This window comes from Petromyzon marinus, chromosome 74 (genome assembly GCF_048934315.1).
Source record: "Petromyzon marinus isolate PM22_M1 ecotype Great Lakes invasive population chromosome 74, UKy_Petmar_22M1.pri1.0, whole genome shotgun sequence".
NCBI lineage: Eukaryota > Metazoa > Chordata > Hyperoartia > Petromyzontiformes > Petromyzontidae > Petromyzon > Petromyzon marinus.
This window is the reverse complement of record NC_133740.1, coordinates 8,550,386-8,571,433: the sequence shown is the minus strand read 5'-3', so window position 1 is coordinate 8,571,433 and position 21,048 is coordinate 8,550,386. Positions and strand designations below refer to the sequence as shown.

At 59.6% G+C, this 21,048-nt stretch overlaps 1 protein-coding gene across 3 annotated transcripts in view; it reads left to right on the top strand.

Moving 5' to 3' along the window:
* The window catches only part of DNM1 (dynamin 1), a 73,623-nt gene that overhangs the window by 29,064 nt on the left and 23,511 nt on the right, over window positions 1-21,048 (top strand). For 2 of the 3 annotated variants that reach the window (XM_076056078.1, XM_076056080.1), the window contains exons 9-14: window positions 1,352-1,419; window positions 13,225-13,363; window positions 14,189-14,275; window positions 15,641-15,711; window positions 17,713-17,764; window positions 19,366-19,377. In XM_076056078.1, coding sequence (XP_075912193.1) covers window positions 1,352-1,419; window positions 13,225-13,363; window positions 14,189-14,275; window positions 15,641-15,711; window positions 17,713-17,764; window positions 19,366-19,377 — 429 coding nt within the window. The remainder of the gene's footprint in view (window positions 1-1,351; window positions 1,420-13,224; window positions 13,364-14,188; window positions 14,276-15,640; window positions 15,712-17,712; window positions 17,765-19,365; window positions 19,378-21,048) is intronic. The other variant, XM_076056079.1, reaches the window with a different exon arrangement.

The following is a 21,048-nucleotide window of genomic DNA, read 5'->3' as shown; positions in this document are numbered from 1 at the left end:
TGTCACTCTCCCCGTCACTCTCCCCGTCACTCTCCCCGTCACTCTCCCCGTCACTCTCCCCGTCACTCTCCCTGTCACTCTCCCCGTCACTCTCCCCGTCACTCTCCCTCTCTCTGTCACTCTCCCCGTCACTCTCTCTGTCACTCTCCCCGTCACTCTCCCCGTCACTCTCCCCGTCACTCTCCCTCTCCCCGTCACTCTCCCCGTCACTCTCCCCGTCACTCTCTCTGTCACTCTCCCCGTCACTCTCCCCGTCACTCTCCCCGTCACTCTCTCTGTCACTCTCCCCGTCACTCTCTCTGTCACTCTCTCTGTCACTCTCCCCGTCACTCTCTCTGTCACTCTCCCCGTCACTCTCCCTCTCCCTGTCACTCTCCCTGTCACTCTCCCCGTCACTCTCCCCGTCACTCTCCCCGTCACTCTCCCTGTCACTCTCCCCGTCACTCTCCCCGTCACTCTCCCCGTCACTCTCCCTCTCCCTGTCACTCTCCCTGTCACTCTCCCTGTCACTCTCCCTGTCACTCTCCCCGTCACTCTCCCCGTCACTCTCCCTGTCACTCTCCCTGTCACTCTCCCTGTCACTCTCCCTGTCACTCTCCCCGTCACTTCCCGTCACTCTCCCCGTCACTCCCCCCGTCACTCTCCCCGTCACTCTCCCCGTCACTCTCCCCGTCACTCTCCCCGTCACTCCCCCCGTCACTCTCCCCGTCACTCTCCCTGTCACTCTCCCCGTCACTCTCCCCGTCACTCTCCCTCTCTCTGTCACTCTCCCCGTCACTCTCCCCGTCACTCTCCCCGTCACTCTCCCCGTCACTCTCCCTGTCACTCTCCCCGTCACTCTCCCCGTCACTCTCCCTCTCACTCTCCCCGTCACTCTCCCCGTCACTCTCCCCGTCACTCTCCCCGTCACTCTCTCTATCACTCTCCCCGTCACTCTCCCCGTCACTCTCCCCGTCACTCTCTCTGTCACTCTCCCCGTCACTCTCCCCGTCACTCTCCCCGTCACTCTCTCTGTCACTCTCCCCGTCACTCTCTCTGTCACTCTCTCTGTCACTCTCCCCGTCACTCTCTCTGTCACTCTCCCCGTCACTCTCCCTCTCCCTGTCACTCTCCCTGTCACTCTCCCTGTCACTCTCCCCGTCACTCTCCCCGTCACTCTCCCCGTCACTCTCCCCGTCACTCTCTCTGTCACTCTCTCTGTCACTCTCCCCGTCACTCTCCCCGTCACTCTCTCTGTCACTCTCCCCGTCACTCTCTCTGTCACTCTCCCCGTCACTCTCTCTGTCACTCTCCCCGTCACTCTCTCTGTCACTCTCCCCGTCACTCTCCCTCTCTCTCGGTTGCTCCTCAGATGGAGTTTGAAGACAAGGATCTACGCAGAGAGATCAGCTACGCCATCAAGAACATCCACGGCATCAGGCAGGCCCCCCCTCCCTCAGGCCCCTCCCTCCCTCCCTCTCTCCCTCCCTCCCTCCCTCCCCTCCCTCCCTCCCTCCCCTCCCTCCCTCCCTCCCTCCTTCCCTCCCCCCCTCCCTCCCCCCCTCCCTCACTCCCTCCCTCCCTCCCTCCCCTCCCTCCCCTCCCTCCCTCCCCCCCTCCCCCCCCCCTCCCTCTCTTCCTCCCTCCCTCCCCTCCCTCCCCTCCCTCCCTCCCCCCCTCCCCCCCCCCTCCCTCTCTTCCTCCCTCCCTCACCTCCCTCCCTCCCCCCCTCCCTCACTCCCTCCCTCCCTCCCCTCCCTCCCCCCCTTCCTCCCCCCCTCCCTCACTCCCCTCCCTCTCTTCCTCCCTCCCTCCCTCCCTCTCTTCCTCCCTCCCTCACCTCCCTCCCTCCCCTCCCTCCCCTCCCTCCCTCCCTCCCCTCCCTCCCTCCCTCCCTCCCCCCTCCCTCCCCCCCTCCCTCACTCCCCTCCCTCTCTTCCTCCCTCCCTCCCTCCCTCACCTCCCTCCCTCCCCTCCCTCTCCTCCCTCCCTCCCCCCCTCCCCCCCTCCCCCCCTCCCCCCTCCCCCCTCCCTCCCTCCCTCCCTCCCTCACCTCCCTCCCCTCCCTCCCTCCCTCCCCTCCCTCCCTCCCTCCCTCCCCCACCTCCCTCCCCTCCCCCCTCCCCCCCTCCCTCCCCCCCTCCCTCACTCCCTCCCTCCCTTCCCCCCTCCCTCCCCCCTCCCTCCCCCCTTCCCTCCCTCCCTCCCCTCCCTCCCTCCCCCTCTCCCTCCCCCCCTTCCTCAGTCCCCTCCCTCCCCTCCCTCCCCTCCCTCCCTCCCCTCCCTCCCCTCCCTCCCCTCCCTCCCCTCCCTCCCCTCCCTCCCCTCCCTCCCCTCCCTCCCCTCCCTCCCCTCCCTCCCCTCCCTCCCTCCCTCCCTCCCTCCCTCCCTCCCTCTCCTCCCTCCCTCCCTCCCTCCCTCCCTCTCCTCCCTCCCTCCCTCCCTCCCTCCCTCTCCTCCCTCCCCTCCCTCCTCTCCTCCCCTCCCCTGCCTCCCCTTCCTCCCCCTAGGTGACGGTAACTCCTGTAGAGTTGGTCTCACCTACACATTAGCCCGCTCACCCATCTACTCATTCACCCACTTACCTACTCACTCACATACCCAATCACTCATTTAATGACCCACTCAATCACTCACTCACGCACTCACTCACCCACTCACTTACTCATCTAATCACTCACCCAATCATTCACCCACTCACTCACGCACCCAATCACTTACCCACTCACTGGCACACTCACTCACTCACCCAATCACTCACCCACTCACTCGCACACTTACACCCCTTAATTATTCACTTGCTCACCCGCTCACTCATCCGTTGTCCCACTCGTCCACTCACACACTCACCCACTTGCTCACCCACTCACTCACCTACACAAACGACCCACTCACCCACTCACCCACTAAATCACCCGCTCACTCACTCACCTACTCACTCACCCACTCACCCACTCACTCACCCACTCACCCACTCACTCACACACTCACCCACACACTCACTCACTCACCCACTCACTCACCCAATCACTCACCCACTCACTCACCCACTCACTCACCTGCTCAATCACTTACCTACTCACTCACCCACTCACTCACTCACTCACCCACTCACCCACTCACTCACTCACACACTCACTCACTTACTCACTCACTCACCCACTCATCCACTCACTCACTCACCCACTCACTCACTCACTCACCCACCCACTCACTCACTCACTCACCCACTCACCCACTTGCTCATCGACCCGGTCACCCGCTCGCTCACCTGCTCACACACTCACCTACACATTAGCCCGCTCACCCATCTACTCATTCACTCACTTACCTACTCACTCACATACCCAATCACTCATTTAATGACCCACTCAATCACTCACCCACTCACTCACCCAATCACTCACCCACTCACTCGCACACTTACCCCCATTAATTATTCACTTGCTCACCCGCTCACTCATCCGTTGTCCCACTCGTCCACTCACACACTCACCCACTTGCTCACCCACTCGCTCACCTACACAAACGACTCACTCACCACCCGCCCACTCGCTCACCCACTCACCTACCCGCTCATCCACCCGATCTCACGCTCACTTACACATTTGCCCACTCACCACACCTACTCATTCACCCATTTGCCTACTCACTCACATACCCAATCACTCACTCAGTAATTCAATGACCCACTCATTCACTCACCCACCCACTCATTCACTCACCCACCCGCTCACCCACTTGATCACCCACCCGCTCACCCGCCCGCTCACCCGCTCGCCCGCCCTCCCACCCGCTCACCCGCTCGCCCGCTCGCCCACGTGTCGCTGTAGGATGGGGCTGTCCACCCCAGAGATCGTGAGTGCCGGATGCTCCGGGCCTGCTCCTGTTGGTCGCCATCGTTAGGCAGTGTGCCACACGAGGTTAGGGGTTGCCACTGATGGCGGCCGTGCCACGCTGTCCACGGCGGAGGGTTGCGTTGTTGTGTCACTCACCACGGTGGAGTTGGTGTGTCACTAACCATGGTGGAGTTGGTGTGTCACTAACAATGGTGGAGTTGGTGTGTCACTCACCACGGTGGAGTTGGTGTGTCACTCACCACGGTGGAGTTGGTGTGTCACTCACCACGGTGGAGTTGGTGTGTCACTAACAATGGTGGAGTTGGTGTGTCACTAACCACGGTGGAGTTGGTGTGTCACTCACCACGGTGGAGTTGGTGTGTCACTCACCACGGTGGAGTTGGTGTGTCACTCACCACGGTGGAGTTGGTGTGTCACTCACCACGGTGGAGTTGGTGTGTCACTAACCACGGTGGAGTTGGTGTGTCACTAACCAAGGTGGAGTTGGTGTGTCACTAACAATGGTGGAGTTGGTGTGTCACTCACCATGGTGGAGTTGGTGTGTCACTCACCACGGTGGAGTTGGTGTGTCACTCACCACGGTGGAGTTGGTGTGTCACTCACTACGGTGGAGTTGGTGTGTCACTAACAATGGTGGAGTTGGTGTGTCACTAACCACGGTGGAGTTGGTGTGTCACTAACAATGGTGGAGTTGGTGTGTCACTCACCACGGTGGAGTTGGTGTGTCACTCACCACGGTGGAGTTGGTGTGTCACTCACCATGGTGGAGTTGGTGTGTCACTCACCACGGTGGAGTTGGTGTGTCACTAACCACGGTGGAGTTGGTGTGTCACTAACCACGGTGGAGTTGGTGTGTCACTAACAACGGTGGAGTTGGTGTGTCACTAACCACGGTGGAGTTGGTGTGTCACTCACCACGGTGGAGTTGGTGTGTCACTCACCACGGTGGAGTTGGTGTGTCACTCACCACGGTGGAGTTGGTGTGTCACTAACCACGGTGGAGTTGGTGTGTCACTCACCACGGTGGAGTTGGTGTGTCACTAACAATGGTGGAGTTGGTGTGTCACTCACCACGGTGGAGTTGGTGTGTCACTCACCACGGTGGAGTTGGTGTGTCACTAACAATGGTGGAGTTGGTGTGTCACTCACCACGGTGGAGTTGGTGTGTCACTAACCACGGTGGAGTTGGTGTGTCACTCACCACGGTGGAGTTGGTGTGTCACTAACCACGGTGGAGTTGGTGTGTCACTAACAATGGTGGAGTTGGTGTGTCACTAACCACGGTGGAGTTGGTGTGTCACTCACCACGGTGGAGTTGGTGTGTCACTAACCACGGTGGAGTTGGTGTGTCACTAACAATGGTGGAGTTGGTGTGTCACTAACCATGGTGGAGTTGGTGTGTCACTCACCACGGTGGAGTTGGTGTGTCACTAACCACGGTGGAGTTGGTGTGTCACTAACAATGTTGGAGTTGGTGTGTCACTAACCACGGTGGAGTTGGTGTGTCACTAACAATGGTGGAGTTGGTGTGTCACTAACCATGGTGGAGTTGGTGTGTCACTCACCACGGTGGAGTTGGTGTGTCACTCACCACGGTGGAGTTGGTGTGTCACTAACAATGGTGGAGTTGGTGTGTCACTAACCATGGTGGAGTTGGTGTGTCACTCACCACGGTGGAGTTGGTGTGTCACTAACCACGGTGGAGTTGGTGTGTCACTAACAATGTTGGAGTTGGTGTGTCACTAACCACGGTGGAGTTGGTGTGTCACTAACCACGGTGGAGTTGGTGTGTCACTAACCACGGTGGAGTTGGTGTGTCACTCACCACGGTGGAGTTGGTGTGTCACTAACCATGGTGGAGTTGGTGTGTCACTCACCACGGTGGAGTTGGTGTGTCACTCACCACGGTGGAGTTGGTGTGTCACTAACAATGGTGGAGTTGGTGTGTCACTAACAATGGTGGAGTTGGTGTGTCACTAACCACGGTGGAGTTGGTGTGTCACTCACCACGGTGGAGTTGGTGTGTCACTAACCACGGTGGAGTTGGTGTGTCACTCACCACGGTGGAGTTGGTGTGTCACTAACAATGGTGGAGTTGGTGTGTCACTCACCACGGTGGAGTTGTTGTGTCACTAACCACGGTGGAGTTGGTGTGTCACTAACAATGGTGGAGTTGGTGTGTCACTAACCACGGTGGAGTTGGTGTGTCACTCACCACGGTGGAGTTGGTGTGTCACTCACCACGGTGGAGTTGGTGTGTCACTAACCACCGTGGAGTTGGTGTGTCACTCACCACGGTGGAGTTGGTGTGTCACTCACCACGGTGGAGTTGGTGTGTCACTAACCACGGTGGAGTTGGTGTGTCACTCACCACGGTGGAGTTGGTGTGTCACTCACCACGGTGGAGTTGGTGTGTCACTCACCATGGTGGAGTTGGTGTGTCACTCACCACGGTGGAGTTGGTGTGTCACTCACCATGGTGGAGTTGGTGTGTCACTAACCATGGTGGAGTTGGTGTGTCACTCACCACGGTGGAGTTGGTGTGTCACTAACCACGGTGGAGTTGGTGTGTCACTCACCACGGTGGAGTTGGTGTGACACTAACAATGGTGGAGTCACTCATGAAGGGAGGGTTGGTGTGCCACTGATGATGGATTCGCGTGTTGATTAACGGTGGTAGGGTTCACGTGCCAATGTTGCAGATGTTGTGCCATTGACGGTGGTGCCAGTGCCGCTGACCGTAGCGGGGTGAGGGGGGTGGTCACTCGCACACATCACTGTGCCACTAACAGGTCTCACCTGCTGAGTCTCACACGAGCGTCTGCTTACTTCACTGTCTCTCTCTCCCTCCCTGTCTCTCCCTCCCTGTCTCTCCCTCCCTGTCTCTCTCCCTGTCTCTCTCTCCCTGTCTCTCCCTCCCTGTCTCTCTCTCCCTGTCTCTCTCTCCCTGTCTCTCTCTCCCTGTCTCTCTCTCCCTGTCTCTCCCTCCCTGTCTCTCCCTCCCTGTCTCTCCCTCCCTGTCTCTCTCCCTGTCTCTCTCTCCCTGTCTCTCCCTCCTTGTCTCTCCCTTCCTGTCTCTCCCTCCCTGTCTCTCCCTCCCTGTCTCTCTCTCCCTGTCTCTCTCTCCCTGTCTCTCCCTCCCTGTCTCTCCCTCCCTCCCTGTCTCTCCCTCCCTGTCTCTCCCTCCCTCCCTGTCTCTCTCTCCCTCCCTGTCTCTCCCTCCCTGTCTCTCCCTCCCTCCCTGTCTCTCTCCCTGTGTCTTCGACTGTCTCTCTCCCTGTCTCTCCCTCCCTGTCTCTCCCTCACTGTCTCTCCCTCCCTGTCTCTCTCTCCCTCCCTGTCTCTCCCTCCCTGTCTCTCCCTCCCTCCCTGTCTCTCTCTCCCTCCCTGTCTCTCCCTCCCTGTCTCTCTCCCTGTCTCTCTCCCTATGTCTCTCCTGTGTCTCCCTCCCTGTCTCTCTCTCCCTGTGTCTCCCTCTCTGTCTCTCCCTCCCTGTCTCTCTCCCTGCCTCTCTCCCTATGCCTCTCCCTCCCTGTCTCTCCCTCCCTGTCTCTCCCTCCCTGTCTCTCCCTCCCTGTCGCTCTCTCCCTGTCTCTCCCTCCCTGTCTCTCTCCCTGTCTCTCTCCCTGTGTCTCTCCTGTGTCTCTCTCACTGTCTCTCTCCCTATGTCTCTCCTGTGTCTCCCTCCCTGTCTCTCTCCCTGTGTCTCCCTCCCTGTCTCTCTCCCTGTCTCTCTCCCTGTCTCACTCCCTGTCTCTCTCCCTGTGTCTCTCCTGTGTCTCTCTCCCTGTCTCTCCCTATGTCTCTCCTGTGTCTCCCTCCCTGTCTCTCTCTCCCTGTCTCTCTCCCTGTGTCTCTCCTGTGTCTCTCTCCCTGTCTCTCCCTCCCTGTCTCTCTCTCCCTGTCTCTCTCTCCCTGTCTCTCCCTCCCTGTCTCTCCCTCCCTGTCTCTCCCTCCCTGTCTCTCTCCCTGTCTCTCTCTCCCTGTCTCTCCCTCCCTGTCTCTCCCTCCCTGTCTCTCCCTCCCTGTCTCTCCCTCCCTGTCTCTCTCTCCCTGTCTCTCTCTCCCTGTCTCTCTCTCCCTGTCTCTCCCTCCCTGTCTCTCCCTCCCTGTCTCTCCCTCCCTCCCTGTCTCTCTCTCCCTCCCTGTCTCTCCCTCCCTGTCTCTCCCTCCCTCCCTGTCTCTCTCCCTGTGTCTTCGACTGTCTCTCTCCCTGTCTCTCCCTCCCTGTCTCTCCCTCACTGTCTCTCCCTCCCTGTCTCTCTCTCTCCCTCCCTGTCTCTCCCTCCCTGTCTCTCCCTCCCTCCCTGTCTCTCTCTCCCTCCCTGTCTCTCCCTCCCTGTCTCTCTCCCTGTCTCTCTCCCTATGTCTCTCCTGTGTCTCCCTCCCTGTCTCTCTCTCCCTGTGTCTCCCTCCCTGTCTCTCCCTCCCTGTCTCTCTCCCTGCCTCTCTCCCTATGTCTCTCCCTCCCTGTCTCTCCCTCCCTGTCTCTCCCTCCCTGTCTCTCCCTCCCTGTCTCTCCCTCCCTGTCGCTCTCTCCCTGTCTCTCCCTCCCTGTCTCTCTCCCTGTCTCTCTCCCTGTGTCTCTCCTGTGTCTCTCTCCCTGTCTCTCTCCCTATGTCTCTCCTGTGTCTCCCACTGTCTCTCCCTCCCTGTCTCTCTCTCCCTGTGTCTCCCTCCCTGTCTCTCTCCCTGTCTCTCTCCCTGTCTCACTCCCTGTCTCTCTCCCTGTGTCTCTCCTGTGTCTCTCTCCCTGTCTCTCCCTATGTCTCTCCTGTGTCTCCCTCCCTGTCTCTCTCTCCCTGTCTCTCCCTCCCTGTCTCTCTCCCTGTGTCTCTCCTGTGTCTCCCACTGTCTCTCCCTCCCTGTCTCTCCCTGTGTCTCCCTCCCTGTCTCTCTCCCTGTGTCTCCCTCCCTGTCTCTCTCCCTGTGTCTCCCTCCCTGTCTCTCTCTCCCTGTGTCTCCCTCCCTGTCTCTCTCTCCCTGTCTCTCCCTCCCTGTCTCTCTCTCCCTGTGTCTCCCTCCGTCTCTCCCTCCGTGTCTCCCTCCGTCTCTCCCTCCCTGTCTCTCTCCCTGTGTCTCTCCTGTGTCTCCCTCCCTGTCTCTCACTCCCTGTGTCTCCCTCCCTGTCTCTCTCGCCCTGTCTCTCCCTCCCTGTCTCTCTCCCTGTGTCTCTCCTGTGTCTCCCACTGTCTCTCCCTCCCTGTCTCTCTCCCTCTGTCTCCCTCCCTGTCTCTCTCCCTGTGTCTCTCCTGTGTCTCCCACTGTCTCTCCCTCCCTGTCTCTCTCCCTCTGTCTCCCTCCCTGTCTCTCTCTCCCTGTCTCTCCCTCCCTGCCTCTCTCCCTGTGTCTCTCTCCCTGTCTCTCTCTCCCTGTGTCTCCCTCCCTGTCTCCCTCCCTGTCTCTCCCTCCCTGTCTCTCCCTCCCTGTCTCTCCCTCCCTGTCTCTCTCTCCCTGTCTCTCTCTCCCTGTCTCTCTCTCCCTGTCTCTCCCTCCCTGTCTCTCCCTCCCTGTCTCTCCCTCCCTGTCTCTCCCTCCCTCCCTGTCTCTCTCTCCCTCCCTGTCTCTCCCTCCCTGTCTCTCCCTCCCTCCCTGTCTCTCTCCCTGTGTCTTCGACTGTCTCTCTCCCTGTCTCTCCCTCCCTGTCTCTCCCTCACTGTCTCTCCCTCCCTGTCTCTCTCTCTCCCTCCCTGTCTCTCCCTCCCTGTCTCTCCCTCCCTCCCTGTCTCTCTCTCCCTCCCTGTCTCTCCCTCCCTGTCTCTCTCCCTGTCTCTCTCCCTATGTCTCTCCTGTGTCTCCCTCCCTGTCTCTCTCTCCCTGTGTCTCCCTCCCTGTCTCTCCCTCCCTGTCTCTCTCCCTGCCTCTCTCCCTATGTCTCTCCCTCCCTGTCTCTCCCTCCCTGTCTCTCCCTCCCTGTCTCTCCCTCCCTGTCTCTCCCTCCCTGTCGCTCTCTCCCTGTCTCTCCCTCCCTGTCTCTCTCCCTGTCTCTCTCCCTGTGTCTCTCCTGTGTCTCTCTCCCTGTCTCTCTCCCTATGTCTCTCCTGTGTCTCCCACTGTCTCTCCCTCCCTGTCTCTCTCTCCCTGTGTCTCCCTCCCTGTCTCTCTCCCTGTCTCTCTCCCTGTCTCACTCCCTGTCTCTCTCCCTGTGTCTCTCCTGTGTCTCTCTCCCTGTCTCTCCCTATGTCTCTCCTGTGTCTCCCTCCCTGTCTCTCTCTCCCTGTCTCTCCCTCCCTGTCTCTCTCCCTGTGTCTCTCCTGTGTCTCCCACTGTCTCTCCCTCCCTGTCTCTCCCTGTGTCTCCCTCCCTGTCTCTCTCCCTGTGTCTCCCTCCCTGTCTCTCTCCCTGTGTCTCCCTCCCTGTCTCTCTCTCCCTGTGTCTCCCTCCCTGTCTCTCTCTCCCTGTCTCTCCCTCCCTGTCTCTCTCTCCCTGTGTCTCCCTCCGTCTCTCCCTCCGTGTCTCCCTCCGTCTCTCCCTCCCTGTCTCTCTCCCTGTGTCTCTCCTGTGTCTCCCTCCCTGTCTCTCTCTCCCTGTGTCTCCCTCCCTGTCTCTCTCGCCCTGTCTCTCCCTCCCTGTCTCTCTCCCTGTGTCTCTCCTGTGTCTCCCACTGTCTCTCCCTCCCTGTCTCTCTCCCTCTGTCTCCCTCCCTGTCTCTCTCCCTGTGTCTCTCCTGTGTCTCCCACTGTCTCTCCCTCCCTGTCTCTCTCCCTCTGTCTCCCTCCCTGTCTCTCTCTCCCTGTCTCTCCCTCCCTGCCTCTCTCCCTGTGTCTCTCTCCCTGTCTCTCTCTCCCTGTGTCTCCCTCCCTGTCTCCCTTCCTGTCTCTCTCCCTGTGTCTCCCTCCCTGTCTCTCTCTCCCTGTGTCTCCCTCCCTGTCTCTCTCGCCCTGTCTCTCCCTCCCTGTCTCTCTCCCTGTGTCTCTCCTGTGTCTCCCACTGTATCTCCCTCCCTGTCTCTCTCCCTCTGTCTCCCTCCCTGTCTCTCTCCCTGTGTCTCCCTCCCTGTCTCTCTCTCCCTGTGTCTCCCTCCCTGTCTCTCCCTGTCTCTCTCCCTGTCTCTCCCTCCCTGTGTCTCCCACTGTCTCCCTCCCTGTCTCTCTCCCTGTCTCTCTCCCTGTGTCTCCCATTGTCTCCCTCCCTGTCTCTCTCTCGCTGTGTCTCCCACTGTCTCTCCCTGCCTGTCTCTCCCTCCCTGTCTCTCTCCTTGTCTCTCCCCCTGTTTCTCTCTGTCTTCACTTTTGGGCCGGTTGTTATTTTGCGTAAAAATTTCGTTAAATTCCATTCGCAACGCACGATCAACCGCACCGCTCCACACAACGCACCGCTCTACACCGTACACACCGCATACACGCGGCACCGCACACACACACACCGCACACACACACACACACACCGCTCACACACACACACACACACCACACACACACACACCGCGCGCACACACACACACACACACACCGCTCACACACACACCGCTCACACACACCGCGCGCACACACACACACCGCACACACACACACCGCACACACACACACCGCTCACACACACACCGCTCACACACACACCGCACACACACACCGCACACACACACCGCACACATACACGCGGCACCGCACACACACACACCGCGCACACACACACCGCACACACACACACCGCACACACACACCGCACACACACACCGCACACACACCGCTCACACACATACCGCGCACACACACACCACACACACCACACACACACACCGCACACACACACACACCGCACACACACACACCGCACACACACACCGCACACACACACCGCACACACACCGCTCACACACATACCGCGCACACACACACCACACACACACCGCGCACACACACACCACACACACACCGCACACACACACACCACACACACCACACACACACTACACACCACACACACACACACACCACACACACACCACACACACACACACACCACACACACACCGCACACACGCACACCACACACACACACACCGCACACACACACACACCGCACACACACACACACACCGCTCTACACCGCACACACACACCGCACACACACACCGCACACACACACCACACACCACACAACCCACACACACACCACACACACCACACACACACACACCACACACACACACACCACCCACCGCTTACACACCGCACACACACACACCGCACACACACACACACCGCGCACACACACACACCGCGTGCACACACACACCGCGTGCACACACACACATCGCGCACACACACACACATCGCACACACACACACCCACCGCTCTACACCGCACACACACACACACACCGCACACCACACACGCACACACACGCCACACACACACACCACACACACCACACACACCACACACACACCACACACACACCACACACACACACCACACACACACCACACACACACACACACACCACACACACACACCACACACACACTACACACCACACACACACACACACACCACACACACACCACACACACACACACACACACACACCACACACACACACACACACCACACACACACCACACACAACACACACACACACACACACACCACACACACACACACACACACCACACACACACACACCACACACACCACACACACACACACCACACACACACACACACACCACACACACACACCACACACCACACACACACACACCACACACACACCACACACACACACCACACACACACCACACACACACACCACACCACACACACACACACACACACACTACACACACACACCACACACACACCACACACACCACACACACACCACACACACACCACACACACACACACACACACACACACCACACACACACACACACACACACACACACACCACACACACACCACACACACCACACACACACACACACACACACACACACACACCACACACACACCACACACACACACACACACACACCACACACACCACACCACACACACACCACACACACCACACACACCACACACACCACACACACACCACACACACACACCACACACACACACACCACACACACACCACACACACCACACACACCACACACACACACACACCACACACACACACACACCACACACCACACACACACCACACACCACACACACCACACACACCACACACACACACCACACACACACACCACACACACACCACACACCACACACACACCACACACACCACACACACACCACACACACACTACACACACACACCACACACACCACACACACACCACACACACACACACACACACACACACACACACACACACCACACACACACACCACACACCACACACGCGTGGCGCCGCGTGGTGCAGGACGGGGCTGTTCACGCCGGACCTTGCGTTCGAGGCGATCGTCAAGAAGCAGATCGCCAAGCTACGGGAGCCGTGCGTCAAGTGCGTGGACATGGTGGTGAGCGAACTTACCGCCGTCATTCACAAGTGCAGCGAGAAGGTGCGCCACCCCCTCCCACCACCACCACCACCACTACCACGGCACCACTACCACCACCACCACCCCACCACCACGGCACCACCACCACCACCGCACCACCACCACCACCCGACCACCACGGCACCACCACCAACACCACCACCACGGCATCACCCCACCACCACCACCACCCCACCACCACCACCACCCACCACCACCACCCGACCACCACGGCACCACCACCACCACCACAGCAGCCCCTCCCACCACCCCACCACCACGGCACCACCACCACGGCACCGCCCACCACCACCACCACCACCACCCCCCACCACCACCACCACCACCACCCCCCCACCACCACCACCCACCACCACCACGGCACCACCCACCACCACCACGGCACCCCCCACCACCACCACCACGGCACCACCCACCACCACCACGGCACCACCACGGCACCACCCACCACCACCACGGCACCACCACCACCACCATGGCACCCCCCACCACCACCACCACCACCCCCCACCACCACCACCACCACGGTACCACCCACCACCACCACGGCACCACCCACCACCACCACGGCACCCCCCACCACCACCACCACGGCACCACCACCACCACCACGGTGTGGCCCTCCCCCTCCCCCCGATGGCACAGCCAACGTCTCGCTGTCTCTCCCTGTCTCCGTGTCCCCCCCCCCGTGTCTCCCCTCTCCCCCGTGTCCCCCCCCCCCCCGTGTCCCCCCCCCCCGTGTCCCCCCCCCCCGTGTCCCCCCCCCCCGTGTCCCCCCCCCCCGTGTCCCCCCCTCCCCCGTGCCCCCCCCCGTGTCCCCCCCAGCTTGCCCAGTATCCGCGCCTTCGCGAGGAGACGGAGCGGATCGTGACCACGTACGTCCGTGATCGTGAGGGGCGCACCAAGCAACAGGTGCTGGCACAACCACCACCACAACCACCACAACCACCACAACCACCACAACCACCACAACCACCACAACCACCACAACCACCACCACAACCACCACAACCACGACAACCACCACCGTGACCACCACAACCACCACCGTGGCCACCACATCCACCACAACCACCACAACCACCACCACAACCACCACCGTAACCACCGCGACCACCGCAACCACCACCGTAACAGCCACAACCACCAACACCACAACCACTACCACCAGTACCACAACCACCACAACCACTACCACCAATACCACTACCACCAGTACCACAACCACCACAACCACTACCACCAGTACCACAACCACCAGCACCACAACCACCAGCACCACAACCACCAGCACCACAACCACCAGCACCACAACCCACCGCAACCACTACCACCAGCACCACCACCGATCGCAACCACTTCCCCAAGTTCCACAACCACCACCACGACCACCACCACAACCACCACAACCACCACCACAACCACCACAACCACCACCACGACCAACACCACAACCACCACAATCACCACCACAACCATCACCACCACCACAACCACCACCACAACCACCACCACGACCACCACAACCATCACAACCACCACAACCACCACAACCACCACCACCGTGACCACCACGACCACCACAACCACCACCACAACCACCACAACCACCACAACCACCACCACAACCACCACAACCACCACCACAACCACCACCACCGTGACCACCACAACCACCACAACCACCACAACCACCACCGTGACCACCACAACCACCGCAACCACCACAACCACCACCACAACCACCACCGTAACCACCGCGACCACCGCAACCACCACTGTAACAGCCACAACCACCAGCACCACAACCACTACCACCAGTACCACAACCACCGCAACCACTACCACCAGTTCCACAACCACCACAACCACCAGCACCACAACCCACCGCAACCACTACCACCAGTTCCACAACCACCACAACCACCACTGCCAACAACCACCACAACCACCACCAGCAGCACCACAACCACCACCACCACCACCGCTAGTGTCTGGTGCGGTGCGCAAACATCAGCACCGGGGAGACAAAGGCGGCCGGGCGTGCGTGGTTGCTGGCCACCCGCCCACCCCCCTCATGTGCCACAGCGCCGCCGCCGCCGCCGCTGTTGCTCGCAGCACTTGCCCCTACAGTCCGTCAAGGCTACACGGGCGGGGGGCCTTTGCCTTCGCAGCTGCGCCGGCTGCTCGCTCGCTAACTAGCGGCGCGTGCACTTGCCCGCAACCGCACGTGTCAGGGGAACCTCGAGCTTTTTGCCTGTGCCGTCCCTCCCAAAGGTGCTGCTGCTCATCGACATCGAGCTGGCCTACATGAATACCAACCACGAGGACTTCATCGGCTTCGCCAAGTGAGCAGCCGCACGCAACCGGATTTATGTTTGGTGTTTTAGCCACCCCGACGCAAAGGGGGTTTTTATTGTCAGAACGGAACGGGTAAAAGGGGATGTTTTGTTTGCGTGTTCGCTGCATGTGTGGCTGATGCAGCCCCTTGATTCCTTTGCGATAGCTACGATCTCGGCAGTGTTTGAACCACCCTAACACAAAGGGTTTTATTGCCGTGCGTGTGGCTGATGCAGCCCCTTGATTCCTTTGCGATAGCTACGATCTCGGCAGTGTTTGAACCGCGTGTGGCTGATGCAGCCCCTTGATTCCTTTGCGATAGCTACGATCTCGGCAGTGTTTGAACCACCCTAACACAAAGGGTTTTATTGCCGTGCGTGTGGCTGATGCAGCCCCTTGATTCCTTTGCGATAGCTACGATCTCGGCAGTGTTTGAACCACCCTAACACAAAGGGTTTTATTGCCGTGCGTGTGGCTGATGCAGCCCCTTGATTCCTTTGCGATAGCTACGATCTCGGCAGTGTTTGAACCACCCTAACACAAAGGGTTTTATTGCCGTGCGTGTGGCTGATGCAGCCCCTTGATTCCTTTGCGATAGCTACGATCTCGGCAGTGTTTGAACCACCCTAACACAAAGGGTTTTATTGCCGTGCGTGTGGCTGATGCAGCCCCTTGATTCCTTTGCGATAGCTACGATCTCGGCAGTGTTTGAACCACCCTAACACAAAGGGTTTTATTGCCGTGCGTGTGGCTGATGCAGCCCCTTGATTCCTTTGCGATAGCTACGATCTCGGCAGTGTTTGAACCACCCTAACACAAAGGGTTTTATTGCCGTGCGTGTGGCTGATGCAGCCCCTTGATTCCTTTGCGATAGCTACGAACATCGGCGGTGTTTGAACCAACCCTGAGGGGTGGGGCTGGGTTGGGGGTGGGAGGGGAGGGGCTGGGTGGGGAGGGGCTAGGTGGGGCTGGGTGGGGAGGGGCTGGTCACCCCGTGGTGCCCTTATAAAACTCAACGTTTCACCTACTCACGCCAGGCTTGTGCCCGCCCTCACAGTCGGGCATATTGTGCGGAATGCACCACGTGGTGGTGCCGCTGTTGACCCTGGCTATTGACCGAGCAACCCAACGTTCCTACCAGCTCCCTCCCTCCGCCAGAGAATGTGTTTAACACCACCCCTGCGTCCGTTGCCAGGAAAGCGGGTCCACAACATATTCTTAATTTTTTTCACAACCCTGATCGCGGCCAAAAAAAGGTATCCCACGATTTTAGCTGCCGCTCGCCCGAAACTAAAAACGCCCTGCCACGTGTGGCTTTGCCCCCTTGTCCCGACACTGCTGCCGAGATCGAGGCCACGGTGTGTGTGGGCCAATCGGGTTTTTCCGAGGCTTTGCCAGAGCCGTGTTTTTTTATCCGCGTGTTCCCCCCCGCGATTGGGGGGGGGGGGGGGGGGGCGGCGGCGCTGTTCTCGGTCCGAACGCGGCGGGTAACTCTTAGCGTTGGCAGGATAACGACGTAGGGGCGCCCGGCGCCGTTCCCAACTTGGCTGACACACGGGACCCGACACCGAGGGTCGTGGTGCCGTGGCTTCATCCCAAAGCTGACCCAGCAGAAGAGGGGCCCCCGGGCTCTCCGTCGACACGCCGCTTGTAAACCACTCCGAGCCCCCAACCACGTTGACTCCCCCCACCCCCCCCCCCCCCCTGGGGCCCGCCTGGCCCCCCGCCTTTATCCGGTCACGTGTCCTGTTGGGTTTCACGCCTACGGCCCCCCACCATAGCGAGCCGATAGCGGTAGTGTCGTTTTAACTGCACTGCGCCTGCGAAAAGTGTCGCCTGTGCGGTGTTTGAACATCCGAAGGCACCACCCCTGTCTCACTGCCAGGGAGACGGTACACGGCCTGTTCATGTTTTGCCGTGGACGTTTATGCCATCGTCATCGTCATCGCATTATTGTCATTATTATTATTGTTATGGACTGTTGTTGTTGTTTTTTCACCCTCCCCCAGTGCGCAGCCACGCACGAGTCAGATGGTGAAGAAGAAAGTGGTCGGGAATCAGGTAGAGGATGGTCGCTCGCACCGTAGACACACACAGAGACCCGTAGACACACACACACAGAGACCCATAGACACACACACACACACACAGAGACCCATAGACACACACACAGAGACCCGTACACACACAGAGACCCATAGACACACACAGAGACCCGTAGACACACACACACAGAGAGACCCATAGACACACACAGAGACCCGTAGACACACACACACAGAGACCCATAGACACACACACAGAGACCGGTACACACACAGAGACCCATAGACACACACACACACACACAGAGACCCATAGACTCACACAGAGACCCATAGACACACACACACACAGACCCATAGACACACACACAGAGACCCATAGACACACACACAGAGACCCATAGACACACACAGAGACCCGTAGACACACACACAGAGAGACCCGTAGACACACACACACACAGAGACCCATAGACACACACACAGAGACCCGTACACACACAGAGACCCATAGACACACACAGAGGCCCATAGACACACACAGAGACCCATAGACACACACAGAGACCCATAGACACACACAGAGACCCATAGACACACACAGAGACCCATAGACACACAGAGACCCATAGACACATAGAGACCCATAGACACACACACACAGAGACCCATAGACACACACAGAGACCCATAGACACACACAGAGACCCATAGACACACAGAGACCCATAGACACACACACACAGAGACCCATAGACACACACAGAGACCCATAGACACACACAGTGACCCATAGACACACACACACACAGACCCATAGACGCCCTGGCCTCTCTGTATGCCCTGCAGAAGAGCCATCGCCTGAAACGTCACCTATCCCACAGTCCGCCTGTCCCTCGTCCGGCCCCGCACGCTGACACACGTGCAGGGTCTAGCCTGAAACGTCGCCTGTCCCACAGTCCGCCTGTCCCTCGTCCGGCCCCGCACGCTGACACACGTGCAGGGCCTAGCCTGAAACGTCGCCTGTCCCATAGTCCCGCCCGTCCCTCGTCCGGCCCCGCACGCTCACACACGTGCAGGGCCTAGCCTGAAACGTCGCCTGTCCCACAGTCCCGCCAGTCCCTCGTCCGGCCCCGCACGCTCACACACGTGCAGGGTCTAGCCTGAAACGTCGCCTGTCCCATAGTCCCGCCAGTCCCTCGTCCGGCCCGCACGCTGACACACGTGCAGGGCCTAGCCTGAAACGTCGCCTTGTCCCACAGTCCGCCTGTCCCTCGTCCGGCCCCGCACGCTCACACACGTGCAGGGCCTAGCCTGAAACGTCGCCTGTCCAACAGTCCGCCCGTCCCTCGTCCCGCCCCGCACACTCACACACGTGCAGGGCCTAGCCTGAAACGTCGCCTTGTCCCACAGTCCGCCTGTCCCTCGTCCGGCCCCGCACGCTGACACACGTGCAGGGCCTAGCCTGAAACGTCGCCTGTCCAACAGTCCGCCTGTCCCTCGTCCGGCCCCGCACGCTCACACACGTGCAGGATGTCGTTGTGGACACGGAGCGAGAGGCGAATGTTGACGTTGCCGCCGCTCACTCTGTCTTTGCGTTCCACTGCCCCGCCACAGGATGAGCACATGGTGAGCCGATTTGTTGTTGTTGTTGTTGTCGTTGTTGTCGTCTGTTTGCTTGTTGTTGTTGTTGTTTTCTTATTTGACACCTTAACGAGAGCGCGCCTTCGGGCAAGGCACGGGAAGGGCACCAGCAGCGACGGACGCCTTTAGTGCACCGGCTAGGTGGGGGGTGTGGGGGGTGTGGGGGGAAGGACAACAACAATCAACAGCAATCAACAAACACTAAGCACAACAACAACAACAGCAACAACAGCAACAAGTTCTGAACGAACTCGTTTTCGTTCTTTAATTCTTGAAACGAGTGTCTCAAGCCGGACGGCTGAGAGATGGGGGGGTCACGGTAGAGGGGATAGGGGAGAGGGGGTAGGGGAGAGGGGTACCGAGGGGGTAGGGGAGAGGGGGTCACGGTAGAGGGGTACCTAAGGGGGTAGGGCAGAGGGGGTCACGGCATAGGGGTGTTTAAGGGGGTAGGGGAGAGGGGGTAGGGGAGAGGGGTACCGAGGGGGTAGGGGAGAGGGGGTCACGGTAGAGGGGTACCGAGGGGGTAGGGGAGAGGGGGTAGGGGAGAGGGGTACCTAAGGGGGTAGGGGAGAGGGGGTAGGGGAGAGGGGGTAGGGGAGAGGGGTACCTAAGGGGGTAGGGGAGAGGGGGTCACGGTATAGGGGTACCGAGGGGGTAGGGGACAGGGGGTCACGGTATAGGGGTGTCTAAGGGGGTAGGGGAGAGGCGGTCATGGTAGAGGGGGTAGGGGAGAGGGGGTCACGGTAGAGGGGGGGGTAGGGGGTAGGGGAGAGGGGGTCACGGTAGAGGGAGGGGGTAGGGGAGAGGGGGTCACGGTAGAGGGGTAGGGGAGAGGGGGTCACGGTATAGGGGTACCTAGGGGAGAGGGGGTCACGGTAGAGGGGTGTGTTGGTGTCTGTGCACGCGTGCATGTGTGTGTGCGTAAGTACTTGTGTGTATTTGTGTGTGTGTCTGTGTGCCTCTGTATGCATGCGTGTGTGTGTGTGTGCCCGTGTGTGTGTGCACGTGTGTGTGTGTGTGCACGTGTGTGTATGTGCACGTGTGTACTTGTGTGTGTGTCCGTGTGCCTCTCTACGCATGCGTGTGTGTGCATGTGTGCACATGCGTGTGTGCACAGGTGTGCGTGTGTGCACGTGTTTGTGTGTGTGTGCATACGTCTATGTGCATGCGTGTGTCTGTGTACGTGTGCGTCCGTGTGTGTGTGTACGTGTGTGTGTGCGTACGTGTGTGTGCGTACGTGTGTGTGTGTACGTGTGTGTGCGTCCGTGTGTGTGCGTACGTGTGTGTGCGTACGTGTGTGTGCGTACGTGAATGTGTGCGTACGTGTGTGTGCGTACGTGTGTGTGTGTACGTGTGCGTGTGTGTGTGTGTGTACGTGTGTGTGTGTACGTGTGTACGTGTGTGTGTGTACGTGTGTGTGTGTGTACGTGTGTGTGTGTACGTGTATGTGTGTATTGTGGGGGGGAGCGGTAGCGTAGTGGTCAGCGCTACGCTTGCGCTACGAACCCGGCGACCCGAGTTCGATTCCCGCTCACGGCCAACACCGGTGGACGATTATCTGAACCGGTCCTGGCCCTCCCCCTAGGTCGACTCGGCATCAAATGAGTACCCGGTTGCGTGTGTAAACGTCGCCGCTCGGGAGACAAAGGCGGCCGG